The sequence below is a fragment of the Mus caroli genome, chromosome 2, assembly GCF_900094665.2.
Source record: "Mus caroli chromosome 2, CAROLI_EIJ_v1.1, whole genome shotgun sequence".
NCBI classification, from domain to species: domain Eukaryota; kingdom Metazoa; phylum Chordata; class Mammalia; order Rodentia; family Muridae; genus Mus; species Mus caroli.
Window position 1 is genome coordinate 27,679,549 of NC_034571.1, and position 14,049 is coordinate 27,693,597.

A 14,049-nucleotide genomic window follows, 5' to 3' on the forward strand; every position below is an offset into this window, starting at 1 on the left:
GCACGAGGGCCTGAGCTGGAACCTCAGCATCACAAAAGAAGAAAACTCAAAATGAGCCCTACCTACCCCCAGAGTGAGTGAGGGTGTGCAGCCTCATGGTGTGAGTGGGTGCCAGGGCCCAGGCTCCAGAGTGCCCTTCAGCCCTGGCTTGTGGTCTCCTGTCTCAGCCTGTCTCATATGTGTATGAATGAGCCAGGGTACTGCCCCACAGAAGCAGGTGGGCATCCCTGGCTGGTGAGGGAGCTGAGGAAACCACAGCCACCTCTCCGTGTCCACAGATGACCCGTGTTCTCAGGACTGTCCCAAAGGAGTGTGGTGGTGCCCTTGATGTCCACACTAGAGGAGAGCAGTAGCATTCCTTTGCTGGACACACCCTCTGTCTTCTTCCTGAGATGGTAAGGATGGCAGAGTGATGTGCCTTACAGACCCTAGTGTGCTTGTCTTGTCCCTGTGACTAGAGCCCAGGACCCATGTGCAAGGCCCCTGGGGAGCCCAGGGTGGCTCTGGGGGATGGCAGTGCACCACTGTGTCAGGTGTTTGGCTCTGGCCCCCTCCTCAGTTCACCTCCCAGCCCTGCTCCCCAGTCAACATGGTCCTTTTGTGGCTCTGATCTGTCAACCTTAATGAAGTGGCTTCCTGGCTGCTGAGGATTGAAAGCTGCTACTGAGGACGTAAGTCACTAATAGAATGGAAAACACCAGAATACTGTGAGGTGCCAAGCTGGGCCTGGCCCAGTGTGGTTCTAAAAGGCTAATAAAAATCCACCAATTAATTGTGACAGCTCAATGGAAAATTATTCAATTGTGAACGGGGGCAAGCCGCTACTCGAAAGGAGGAGGGGAGATGTTGCCATAGAAACATCAATATAAGTTCTCATCTCAGCAGTCACAGCCAGCCCTAGAGTGAGCTGCTTCTGACGGCTGTGTGTGACCCAGGATGGGATGTAGGAGACTCGGCAGCCTTTGAAAGGGATGTTCTGCCTGGCCCCAGGCCTGCACACAGCCCAGACGGAGCCTGTCCCCCTACACACACCTCCCCTCGCCTCCCCCAGGTGGAGATGTCGGGATTTTTTTTTTCTCCTCACACTTGTTCTGAGAAACAGGGAACAGGGAAGCGGAGAGGGAAACAGCCTGTTCCTTCTCTCCCTTTGCCCAGTTGCCAATTAAGGGGCTGCTCGGAGAGGTGTACGGGGTACAGGCAGCCTGATTTCCATCTCCCCAAAGTGAAGGCTTCAGGAACTCAAGAAAAGTTGTTTCTGGGGCCCAGAGGACCTGGAAGGAAGAGGCCAGCATCCCATTATGATGCTGCAGTTGTTACAACTTTTATTTCAAAAGATACACATGGCAATTCCTAGTTTGGGTATTTGAAACTCAACCTTGCTGAGCACAAAAACAAACAAAAAACCCCACCCTTTCAGAGTTCGGTCCCCATGAGGCCCTTAGGTTGGCTAATACTACCATGGACAAGGGGCGATGGGCAGCCAGAGGGGATGCCCGGGCCATTCCGTGGGCAGCTTGGTGCCACTGCTGGCTTTCTTGCCAGAGGCGTCTTGTGCTAATGGGGTGGAGAACACACTGACTGTGTTTTGGCTTTGTTTGTGTCTGAGTTATTTTCTTCTCCTTCATTTCTCTACTTTCAGACTCACATTCTATACACAGCGGAGTGCGCTCTTTCACAGCGCACCCCTTCAGATGTCAGCTACCAGTGTCCCTTCGGAAACTGTCAGAACTTTGATTTCCCGCTGTAATCTCTCGGTCCACCTACCGACAAATGAACAACAGAGCCAGAGGCCTGTTGTATCCACGGCCCCAGCACAGCCTCAATGCCCTGCCACTGGGGACCAGGGACTGCTCCAGTCAGACCACTGGGGAAAGTCGGAGGCTGAGACAGACAGCAGCCCGAGTCACGGGCTAGGACAAGGGACTGACCAAGACATACTTGGTCCTCCTGTGTGCAGGCTTTCAGGAGTAGGGTGGGGTGGAGGGAGGAGAGTGGATTGTTCATTTGGGTTTTGTTTGTTTGTTTGTTTTTGAACACCACCCAGATTTCTCACTTTAGCAAAGTTGGAAATGAAAATGTGAACGCATCTATTCACCACCATTAGTTCACTGTGATACTCTCTCCCGGTCTGGGTTCTTGAGGTTGGGTCCGGGGCAACAGTAGATGGTCAGACGGGGCAGAGTCCACGCAGGCCCTCACCGTCCAAAGCGGAAGCTGAAGCCTCCCTTCCTCCGGCTGTAGCTGCTCAGCTCCTCTGCCAGAGTCCCCAGAGGGCCGCTGGCCTTCTCTGAGTCAGCGGGCAGGAACCCTGCGGCCTCACTGCTACCGTCTTGCCTCCCTAGACGGAAGCCGGTGTGCTCCCTGTGGGAAGCCTGCTGCTCCTTGGCCACCACCAGCAGGGCCTGTGGCTGTGGATTTTGAACCGAGTTGGGGGGGTGTCCCTCAGCCAGCTGGGCCCAGCTCATCCTGGCTCCGATGTCACCGATGTCTGTGGGTCCCCTTCTGTCCAGCAGGGGAAAGCAGGTGCTCAGAGGGAGAAGTAGGGAAAGCAAAGGCCGGAAGCTCCTCATCTGAGCAGAGGAGGGAGAGAGAGGAGGGGGTAGTGGCCAGCATTTGGCCACATGCAATCCCTGGCCCCAGGCTTCCCAAGGTTTGGGCAGCCCTTGGAGGGATAGCTGCTGACTATGCTTAGCCTGGTTCCCTAGCACCCAGGACACCAGGCTGTCGTAGCCACCAGGGGAGCCGGCTGGACCAATTAGTCTAACTCCTATTCACCTGCAGCCGGGGAGCTGCCTGCCTTGCTGGCTCAGTACTGGAATACCAGAGCTGCCAGCTGGCTTGCAGAGGTACCCGGGTGGCCCTCGGGGCTGTGTGCATTTGGGTTCAATTTTCTATTATAATTATTGACTCTTGGGCCGTAGGCAGAGTGAGAAGCTGCCGTGTTTTCAACTTGATAATGAATAGGTCTAGCAGCTCTGCTGGGAAACCCCACTGTCTCCCTAATTCAGGAACAAGTTGCTCTTGGGAGGGGGAAATGGGCCTGGTGGCCCTTGTGTAAGTCAAACACCTACCTGGGGAGGAGCTAGAGGCAAGGCTGGGAACAGCCAGCACCCACTGAGCTCCCACTGGACAGGACAGGCTCTGGACTAAAGATTACTCAGGTGAATGGGCTTCTCTGTACAGTAAGTCTGTCTACAGCAAACGCTGCTCCACCACACAGCTCTAATGTCAGTGTGGTTTCTCCCTGTGCCAGTCTCTAGGGAAATGATTGCTTCCTGATGACAGCCATCCAGCCCACCAACCCGGGGCCACCCCCTAGTACCTCAGGCACAGAGAGCCTCAGGGTTTGCCCTAGGTCCTACAGCTTTATAAGAGAAAGAGCTGAGTTCAAGGTAGCCTCATTACTCTGTGCCCCCATATCTGTCTCATTGTCTCGAGGTCCCCCCCACATCCCGTGGTGGGAACTGTTCCCTTCCCTCACAGAGGATGTCTGTTTTGCAGTGACCATGGGTGAGCTGAGCCAGGCTGGCTCATCCTCTGAGGAAGCCCCTGAAGCTGGAAGTGGAGGGGGGGGACTTCTTTCCAGAAACAGCTCCCTTGAAAACATTTCAAAGAAGTGAGCGCAGCCAGAAAGCTTCAAAAACAACAACAAAAGCAGCCCTGCTTTCTACCCAAATCCAGCTTGCTAAGCCCCCTGGTCCCCAGGGGCTGGAGTAGCCTCCAGTCTGCTGCTGCTAAAGGGGCTTCCTCAGGCACGGGTGGAGAGGGCCCCCCACAAGGGACAGACAAGCCTCATTCCCTTCTCCCCATGGAAGGGGAGGACGGGAATGTTCTTTATCCCCAGAGATTAATACTTCCTGGCTGGCATCTAGGGCCGGCTGGCTCTGGTGGAACTTTAGCTGAGGATGAAGCTGAGGGTCCTCCCACACACCCGCCCTTCCTGGTATGTGGCTCATGGTGCTTGCTGTACCCACCTGCACCCAGCTCACCTGGAGAGCCTGTCCTCCCGTCCCTTGCTGTACTCACTGTGCTTCGGGCTGCTCTAAGAAGGGCAGGTGAGTCCCTAGACCCCAGTGTCAGGCAGAGCTGCTCAGGTCCCGGTTCAGCAGGCATGGCTCTGGGGTTCCCCCGCTTTATGAAGCTCCCTGGAGAGGCGAGCCCCAGCCTGCCTGATTGCTATGCATTCCTAGCCCCAGGATTCCTTTGGGGCTGCTGGTGGTGAAGGAAGGGGCACTGTGGGCCAAAGGACAAAGAGACAATGCAAACAGGATGTGGTCTGATGAAGAGTGGCGGGCGCCACCCTTGCAGAGCAGAGAGCATCATCACGGGTCAACCGCGGGCTCAGACACTGGAGGTTCCTGGTGGAGACATGGAGGCCCACTCTTGAGAACCCTGGCTGTTAAGGTGGCCGGGAGATAAGGCATCGAGTTAGCTAGGTGTGGACTTGGCAAAGGTGTAGGGCAGGTAATGAGGTCTTCCTCCCACACTGGCACCCTCAGGAAGGACAGGGTTGTCTGTCACCACCACCCCTAACCACACACCATAACTTCTCTTCCGCTGAGTCCACAGCTGGGTGCTGTTCTTATTGGCCGGCACCACCGCAGTGAGTGTGTGTCTGCAGGGGCTGTAGATACCTCATCTCCACAGCCTCCTCCTTTTACCAGACTCCCTCTGGATGCTGACCACGGGTGCTCTGGCCAAGGTGTGGTCACTGCCCATTCCAGGGCCACTACTCAGTGCAGTTCTTCCGGTGACTAATGACAATGCCCCACCCACACACCCTGGATTCAGCAGCTGCATGGTAGGGTGGGACCCTTCCCCCTGTGGCCCACTCGTTCCTCAGCTCACACTGGGCTCCCACCTGCCGTGCTGTGACTATGGGGCCGGGAGGCCAGCTCAGACATTTGCTTTAATCAAACGCTTGGCTCTGAGGGCTGGGCAGACTCCCAAAGCGCTTTTCAGGCACACTCCTGGGTTCCTGCCTGCATCTGTCCCTCTGATCCTTGAGCCCCAGTGTCTTCAGCTACTGTCCGCCATGATGGGGGACCTTGCCAGCAGCTGGTGTCCAGGCCAGCGTGGAGGCTGGAGTTGAGGGTGTTTCTGATGTCATCCAGCAGGATGGGCCTCGTTAAGGTTAGAGGCTGAGCAGAGAAGGAAGCAGTGTTACAGGAGGAATTAGGGTGGGGGTAGCTTTCCAGGAGGTTCCAAGGCTCTCTGAGTTGCAGTCCTGAGGGCACAGGGCTCCATGCAGCCTGTCCAGGCTTCCTTGCAGCCTGGCTTCTGGACCCATCTGTGTTTCTCATGGTGTGAGGGAGGGCTGAGACTGGGTGAGAAAGGGTATATTCATGACAGCCAGTCCGGGCTCTGCCCTTGCAGGTTCCTGGTTTCATCTGAATGATCCCCCCCACCCCCAGAATAGGACCCAGCTTGGAACACCATATGGCTATGATCTCCAGCAGCCCCGAACCTCTGAAATTGATGATGTCACAACACTCCTCAAGTCATGAAGAACACACCCTTCTCACAAATGTTCACCACCACTGGGGTCTCCCCAGTCTCCTCACAGAACCCCGGGGAGATTTCTTCCCTCAGTACTACACCCTGTAGATGGCTGGTCCTCAAGCCCCTTGATAGCTCTAGAGAGTTCTGTGAGATTGGGTCGGTGAGACCCATCCAGCTAGCTCTTGAAGCCACAGACAGAGCAGTTCAACTGAGGGAATCATCATGGCCAGGGCTTAGCAGTGTCAGGGAGCAGGCTAGCTGGACAAGGCCCCCACACAGGCGAGAGTGCTCCGACAGAAACAGACACAATCACCTTGGATTTCTGAGGGCCTGGCTCTGGAGTCCTGTCCCTGGCATCTCTACCCGCTCCCCCTGCACACCCCCCATCCCTCCAGCCCCATGACCCAGAGTGAGCTGCCTAGAGGACAGGACACTGAATCTTGGGAAAGAGTCTGAGAATTGGTGTCCTGTGGACATGGCCTCAGGACACTCCCACAGTACAGGAGTGGTGATCCCTCCCTGACTGCCCCCATGCTGGGGTAGGGGGCGGAGGTTCCGCCCCTGTTCTTTCTGCAGTGTGGGCACTCAGTCAACCCTACCTTTCATGGAATAACTTGAGCTTCAAGTTGAAGCATCGATTAGAAATAAATGACTGTTAATTAGTTCCTCAGAGTGTCGACTCCTCAGAACCCCAGGACTCATTCCCTATAGGGACAGTTCATCACCACAAAGACACCCGTGGGATACACAGAGCCAGGCTAGGTGAAGCCATGAGTCCAGAACAGAAGCCCCGCCAGATGCAGCCTATGCAGAAGGCTGGCCCTGACCTTGCTAGGTTGCCGGGACTTGCCTGTCTCTGCCTAGCCAGTGACTCCTTGGGAGCGAGCACAAAGCCATCTGGAGAGGAGGGCAAAGCAGTCCCAGGGCACTGGGTACCTGCCTCACTCTGCTGTGACATGGAGCAGTGCAGGACTACTCGTGAAGGCTGGTGCTGGGTCACCACGAGACTTTATTGAAGACAAGGGTACACAAGACACCGGGTGCACACAGCCCCAAGTAGCAACTAGGCCCACTGTTTGCCCATGGGGTGCTGCTCAGAGCTGCTTCCAGCCCCAGGGCCCCATTGTATCTGCCAGCATGCACACCTGCTCTGCTCGGCACAGCTAGCCTCAGGTCAGACCCCCACTCACAACCACTGAGCCTGAATCCTGGCCTCTGGATTTATGGATCCCTGCAGTTCCTGGGCCATCAGAACCTCGGGCAACCTGCGCCAAAGGCAGATGAAGGAATGAGGCTCTGAGAGGCCCCCGGACACTTTGGGTCCATGTTGCTTCATCACACTTCTGGGTTCCATGAGACTTCTGTTGGCATGTTGCTCCTTAGATCACAGGGTTCAGGGAAGGTGTGGGCCTAGCTCGTATACATCTCCCGCCTCAGAGTCAAGTCATCTTGTGGAAGGCATCTGTTGCTCACAGACTTTCTGGTTATCCAAGGCCCTGCTCTCTTCCAGAAGTGCTGTTTGGGGGCCAAGACCTGCAGTGACCATGGCCACAGATGGCTCATTCTCCACCTGGAGGCTTGGGGTGACACAGATGAGGGGGCAGGGAAGAGCCAGGAACTGGAGATGACACTCCCACCTACAAACACTAGTGTCCCACACGCACGAGCCACTAATGCCACAGGAGAAGCTCACAGCTCTAACTGGTCACTCACCAGCCCAGGCTTGCAGGGGACCCAAGGTACTGTCTGCTCCCTGCATGCTGTCTAGGTGGCCACTGGCACGACCCAGGTGTACCCAGCTGTGAAGCCTTTGGTAGAATCCACAAAGCCAACCTAGGCTTGGAAAGATTTTCGATGCTTTGCAAAGTAGAGACAGCCACAGCGCCAAGCCCCTAGTGTGGGATGTGGAGACTCTGCCCAAGAAGAAAAGCAGTGTGGCTCTGCCAGGCGACTTCATAGACTCACCCTGGTTAGTCATTCCAGTGACAAACCAAAGTAGGTCTGGGGTGTCAGGGACCACAGCCTGCTGACATTATGTCTTCTTAGTGGACCTGTCCTGCCCCCCCCAAACTTCCCAGCATTCCTGCTTCCCGTGGTCACTGATCATGGGTGGCAGCCACCTACACAGACATCAGACCAGTGAATGAAAGCCAGGGCTGGAGGCTGTGGCCCAGTGTGCAGGAACAGTGCTCTCGCCTGCCCTTGGAGGGTGCACACCAGGAAGGTGAAGGACTGTTGACCTGGTCTCTCTACTAACCCCTGCCCACTCAGCCAGCGTTTGACAAAACCACACCCCCTAGAGTACCAGCCTGGCTTGGGAGAGAGCTTGGTGTCCCTGGGGCAGTGGCTGGGCTGAAGGGTTGTCATTTCCAATGTGACCAGACAGGGATGCATGTCACCCCTCACCAACTGCCCTGATGGGCTGAGCTTCAGCTCCTGCATTCTGCAGCCCAGCCCTGGCCCGCAGCCCTCCTGTCCCACACTTGCATGTGTGAATCCGTTGCTTCACTCGACGGAGTTTGTTTGATACCACATCAGAAAGCGCTTGGCACTTCTGAGCAGCGCTTACAGCAGCAGCTGGCAACAGAAGCCACTTCAGCACCAGCCTCGGGGGTGGGTAGTGTCTGCCAGGATGTGTTTAAGCTCCCACACACCTCTGCAATGAAGCTAGGTGCCAGGTGTCAGGGACAGAGAGGGAATGGGAGGGGACTTTCCTATGTATCCCTTGTCCCATCAGAACCTTGGCTACTCTACTCATGTTTCTTGCCACCAGCTCGGGACCATAACCAGTCTTGTCCAGCACCTAGGACCGCTTTGACTCTCATAGGTGTGCTACAGATCCTTGCTGAAGGCCCAATGTGAGGGACTGAGCAGGTCACACAGTTCATTGGTGGCTTCAGGCTTTGGTACAAGTCTGGTAGAAAGAAAAGGCATGGGTCTCTGCCTCCAGACAGAGGAGGTCACCATTGCCATCTTATCATCCAGTTCTTGTAAAGCCCCTATCAGGTTTTCATAAGAGCATCTCAGCTGCCAAGCAGGTAGCTGAGGGCGGGGCTACAGCCTGCCTTCCCGGGGGATCATCCGTGCAGGTGTTGAGAAGGCTGGACAAGGAAATGTCCAGATGTCCAACCTGTTTGATGCTCTGTCTCCTGCCCTCCCCTCCACCCTACCCCACCCCGCCTGTTAGACCCTGGTGGCAGTGTCCGTGATAGCCAGCAGGGGGCAGTCTCTCTGCAGAGATGGTAGTCTTGGGCCATGCTGAGTCCCAGGGCTGGCTGGCTTCTGAGAAGATCCTAGAGTCAGTCCATGGAGGTCAGCAGAACACAAGAGCCTGGCACAGCCTCACCCCAGGAGGTCCTCACTGGCTTAGGCCAGTCCCACCCTTGCCCCACAGGCAGGTGATGTGGGGCAGGACCCATGGGTGCTCTGCAGGAGGGCAGGTGGACCTTGTTTGAGGTGGGAAAGAGCAGATGAGCTCTGAAAGCAACCAGAAGAATAGAAACCTCCAGGTCTGCGGAGACCCAGGGGAGGGTGGCCTAGGGGTCTGGTCTTGGCCTTGGGGCTTTGTAGACAGCTGTGCCACAGCCCAGTTGGCCACAAATGAGAGAGAGCTGTGGCAGCTGTCCAAGGTCCTCTGATCAGAGGTAGGGTCTCCAGGCCCTGAGGGATTGGGGTTAGGGCAGACAGATGTCAGAGGTGAGAAGGTCTGAGCCTTCCACTTTGATCTGATGGAGGGGACCAAGGTGCTGCCTGCCCCCTATTCTGGATGTTTTTGCCAAGCCAGGAAGAGTGGGAGATGCTGCCTTACCAGGATGCAGCAGACAAAGCACAGGGACCAAAGCCTGGGCAGGTAGGGTTTGGGGTTGCCGGGTGCCAGCTCCGCTAGTAGGAACCAAAGAGCATGTCACCTGATAGACAGGGACCTGGTTGGGGAAGGGGTGTCACTGGCTCAGGAAGCTGAGTTTCAGAGCTGGCCCTGGGCCATCCCTACTAAAGAGCAGGCCAACCATGCACAGGTGGGCAGAGCATGTTCTTGCAGCAGTGGGCATGGGATGAGATGTGTAGGGACTAGACATAACCAGAGGACACTGGCGCTGGGTAGTGGGCCAGTCTAGCGGTCCTCACGGACCGGCCGGATCTTCATCTCCGAGAACTTGAGTGAATACTGCCATCCCGTCCAAGAGGACCACTCGACGCCGTCTGCGTAGGAGGCGTGTGCACCACGCAGGTACTGGCCATTGAGGTTGGATGTGTGACAGTTGCGGTACCACCAGGCTCCTCGGTAGAAGGCGGCACAGTTGTTCTCCGAGTGGTCGCTGTCCCGGTCCTTGGTGGTAAACCTCATGCCGCTGTGCTTCAGGAGGGAGTCACCTGCACATGGCATGTGCACACGGCGGTGGGCACCTGGCCAGACACCCGGGAAGAAGCCTGCACAGGCCCCCAAACACTGTCCACCAGCCACGTGAGTCTGGGTGTGCGAATGCACACACCACCCCTCAAACCTGTGCCCAGGCTGTCTGTAACCTCCTCCCAGCTTTCCGACTCGCCCATTCCTTTATCTGAGATGAGCCCAGAGAACTCATCTACAACTTACTGGCCCCACAGAAGCCAACCCCGGAGACCTCCAGGCTCCAGTTCTGGGCCCAGCTCTTCACTCTGTGAAATGGGTAAACCACCCAGGCCCCATAGCATTGCAGGAGTGAGGACCGGATGGGACTTGTGACCTAGATCCTGACTGCAGAGAACAGAAGGCTTTGACTGGCCAGGCCAGCTCTCCCTGATGCACTGGATCCTCACCTGCGGTGCCGGAGTAGTCAGCCACCGTGAGTGGGTACCCATCCTCCTCGGGGTCCACAGAGAACAAGCCCACACCAAAGCTCCCATAGTGGGCATAGGCGGTGCCGTTGTCAAAGTCTTCTAGGTCCACATGAAGCTCGTATGCTGCTTGTGTGGTCAGGGCGTGGATCCGCTTGAGCCCTGAGGGTGGGGGAGGGGAGGAAGATGGATGAAATCAAGGGTTGGGAGGGGGTGGATACCCTCCACCCACCCAAACAGGAGCTGGGACAACTGCTAAGTGTGTGCTGCACTGCTCTCTGGGCCACTTCCCTTCTCTCTGTAGGAGGGATCTGGGCAGGAAGCTAGAGACTTATTGGTCATGTCTGATTGGTGATGGCGTCCCATGTACCTGCCAACCTCAGGAGTCTTCCTCCATCCTCTCCACCTTATTTTTTGAGGCAGGGTCTCTCACTGAACCTGGGGCTCATTGATTCAGCTAAGCTGCCTGGTCATTGGGCCCTAGGGACCCCATAACCCCATCTCTACTTCTTCAGCACTAGGACGCGTGGTGCAGGTACAATGAGTGACATTGAATTTAGAGTTTGGGGGGTTTTTGTTTTTGTAACATGGTATGAGGACCCACAGTGAGGTTCTTTATCAGCTGAGCCATCTCCACAGCCCCCCAATTGTATGCATTTTGAGGTGACAGCTGGTAGAGAGAGCACTGGAATTTGCAGTTCAGATGGGTGGTGGCACAGGTGGCTGAGCCCAGCCTCTGAGCCATCTTACGGTGTTTTCCATGCCTGTCTTTTATCGGCCTGTTTGCCTTTCTGTTTCAGCCTTGGGAAAGTGGCTGGTCTCCCGTGCTGACCCAGGGACCTCCTCCTTAACATTCACCATTCTGGTTCTCCCTGGCTCCTTATGAATTTCCCAGTCCACCTAATTTCCCAAACACAACTCTACAGTCAGTGTTTGTTGTGACCCCAGTGGGCACAGCGGGACCAGGCATGGCAAGTGCTCAATAAATACTTCTCAGTTCATAGAACCAAGGCAGTGCCAGCATCTCCTGCCATCCCCAGACCTGGTTCTGCACACTCCTGCTGCCTACCCCCTTCCTCTCTCCCACTCTCCTGCTCTCTAGCCCTTGGGCCATCTCAGGGTCTCACACAAACAGGGCACTTCCCTGCCATCAGGATCAACCCTTGATTAAGAGGGCATTTAATTAAACGCTTCACAGGTTCACACGCCTATAGTATTCCATCAGTCCCTTCCCGAGGGCTAGTATTTGGGTTATCGTGTGCTTGAGAGCTTTGCGGACCCTCCCTGCTCAGCCCCAATATTCTTTGCCAGGCAATCAACCCAGGATCACCCCAGGATCCCTGTCTTCCCTTCAGCCCCTCTTGGAGCTGCTGACTCAGTTCAGCCAGAGACCTGGAGGCTGTGGGGTTCGCCCAAGAGCAGGCAATCCCACTGCACCCCGCCTCCCTGCCTGGTCAGCTCTCCCAGGGCTAGTGCTATCAAGGCAAGCTGCTCTCCCCTCTCCGGGTGTGGCTTGCACACCTGTGCAGGGCTGATAGACAGATGCTCAGGCAGCAAGTGACAATGACAACAGCTGGCACCTGGAACCCAGGGACCAGTCTAAGCACCTCCTGTATGGTGACCAATCAGGCAGCACAGCCTGTGACCAATGCCACCACACTCAACCCAGGACTAGCTGCTGCTGGACAAGGATGCAGGGAGGTGGGCACAACGATGCCCCACTGTATGGGTGGGAGAAGGAAGGCTCAGAGAGGTGCAGTCACCTGGTCAGATCACACAGCTGGCAAGCAGCAGAGCTGGGATTTGAACCCAGGCAGAAGGACCCAGACCCCTATTCTACTCCAGGCTTTAACTGGGACAGATTGCATTTCCCAGGAATGGTGCATGATGGAGACAGCCCCAGGAGATGCTGGGAGATGACTTTTTCCATTATTACACAGTCACTGGGATCCAAAGACCTACAGTCAGCATGCCACAGTTGGGGTTAACAGTCCTGGGCTCCGGGCACACCTTTCAGGTACCTTGCACTGAGGCTGGCTAGATGACTCAGTGGGTAAAAGTGCTTGTTGTCAAGCCTGACAGCCTAAGTTCAGTCCTCAACATAGTGGAGAGAACTAACTTTCCTAAGTTGTCCCCTGATCTCCACACTCAAGCCATGGCAAGAGCACACACACACACACACACACACGCCCCCAATAAATGCCAACAAATAAAATTAAATTAAAAACACAAAAAATGAGGTCTGGAAAGAGTTCAGTGGTTAAGAGCACTGGCTATTCTTCCAGGGGTCCTGAGTTCAATTCCCAGCAACCACATTATGACTCACAACCATCTGTAATGGGATCTGATGCCCTCTTCTGGTGTGTCTGAAGACAACGATAGTGTACTCATATACATAAAATAAATAAATCTTAAACACACACACACACACAAGAACAGATAAATGAAATTTAAAAGCATGGCAAACAGTGCTTGAGGAATGACAGACACCTGACGTCAACCTCTGGCACACACACACACACACACACAAGCATACATGCCTACCTGCATCCATATCACCCCCCACACACACATACAAAAATTGAAACTTCAGGAAACAAGCAATAGTGGGAAAAAGCTGAGAGGTAAATTGATGAAAGCAGACATGTGTGATAGCTACCTGTAGCCATTATATATAAAGAGCATCTGTAAGGCAATAGAAACAGGAAGCCCTCAATGAGAAGGCGATGGAGGGGCAGGAAAGCAGAGGTGATGCCACAGGGCTGCTGAGGGCCTCCGGGTTGACATTCTTGTCAGGGCTTCTCGTCTGCAGAGCTAATCAAGGCCTTGCTTAAATGCTTCCTCCCCACCTTCTACAGCTGCTGATAGATTTCAATTAAGATGCCAGCTAGCAGCGAGCCGCCAATCCTGCTCTAAGCTTATGGGTGGGGAGCGGGGACAGCCTCTAACCAGCCGCCACCACGTCTTCCTTCACATAACCGCCTCAGGTGGGTAAGGAGGAATTTCCCACCCATCCCTGTTTGCAGTCCCTCCTAAAATGTCATCAAAGCATGCCCCGTTCCTTCCCTTGGAGCTGCCTGGCTTCCACACCCAGCATATACGATGGGACTTGTGGCCTCCCTTCTTGAACTTCAACTTGGTCGTCTGTAGAAGGGTGGTGATGGGGACAGACCACCCTCCTGGCTGGTGTGAGGCCTCAGGGACTGAGATGTGGCATTTAAATGGCCCCACAATGAACACAACAGACTCTGACCATGGCCCAAATGGTGTGCAGCCATTTCCCCTATGGAAAGTCAGGATGGGGTGGACCCTGCCCTCCTGGCCTCTGGTCAAGGAACATGGACTTACGTGACACCATAGGTCAGAATGCTGGTGCCTTATAGGCATCCACCTCCAATTTGTCATGGGGCCTGCCTTCCCCCACCCACAGGTGCAATGAAGGTCTCTTCTCACCAGGGAGCCACCTAACACCCGCCTGGCACCCACACCCAGGGTTCTACCCCTCAGGATGGACTGGCCTATTACTGGGGCTCACACTCAGAAACCCCCAGCAAGGCCACTGCTAGCCTCAAGGGCAGGGCAATGCCTGGAACATCCCCAGTCCTCCTGATGCCTGAGATGGGGTCCCCTCACCCACCATGACTGGAGTGACCCAGGGCTGTCCAGGCCTCCTAGGCAGTCCCCAAACAGGACAACGCTTCCTGTTTCAGACCTAGAGTTACCGAGACAACC

General features: G+C 55.4%; 2 protein-coding genes across 2 annotated transcripts in view; both read right to left on the reverse strand.

Moving 5' to 3' along the window:
* Positions 1–2,029: 2,029 nt before the first annotated feature.
* Positions 2,030–4,199, reverse strand: Qrfp (pyroglutamylated RFamide peptide). The gene is made up of 2 exons (XM_021157018.2): positions 4,027–4,199; positions 2,030–2,570 (listed from the first exon to the last, which is right to left on the reverse strand). Exons 1-2 carry the CDS (start codon positions 4,111–4,113, stop codon positions 2,196–2,198), a joined length of 462 nt encoding a protein of 153 aa, XP_021012677.1. The 5' UTR covers positions 4,114–4,199; the 3' UTR covers positions 2,030–2,195.
* Positions 4,200–6,488: 2,289 nt separating this feature from the next.
* Positions 6,489–14,049, reverse strand: part of Fibcd1 (fibrinogen C domain containing 1) — a 33,269-nt gene continuing 25,708 nt past the window's right edge. Inside the window, exons 6-7 of the mRNA XM_021156642.1 lie at positions 10,300–10,479; positions 6,489–9,873 (exon numbers count right to left, since the gene is read on the reverse strand). Coding sequence (XP_021012301.1) covers positions 9,614–9,873; positions 10,300–10,479 — 440 coding nt within the window. The 3' untranslated portion in view covers positions 6,489–9,613. The remainder of the gene's footprint in view (positions 9,874–10,299; positions 10,480–14,049) is intronic.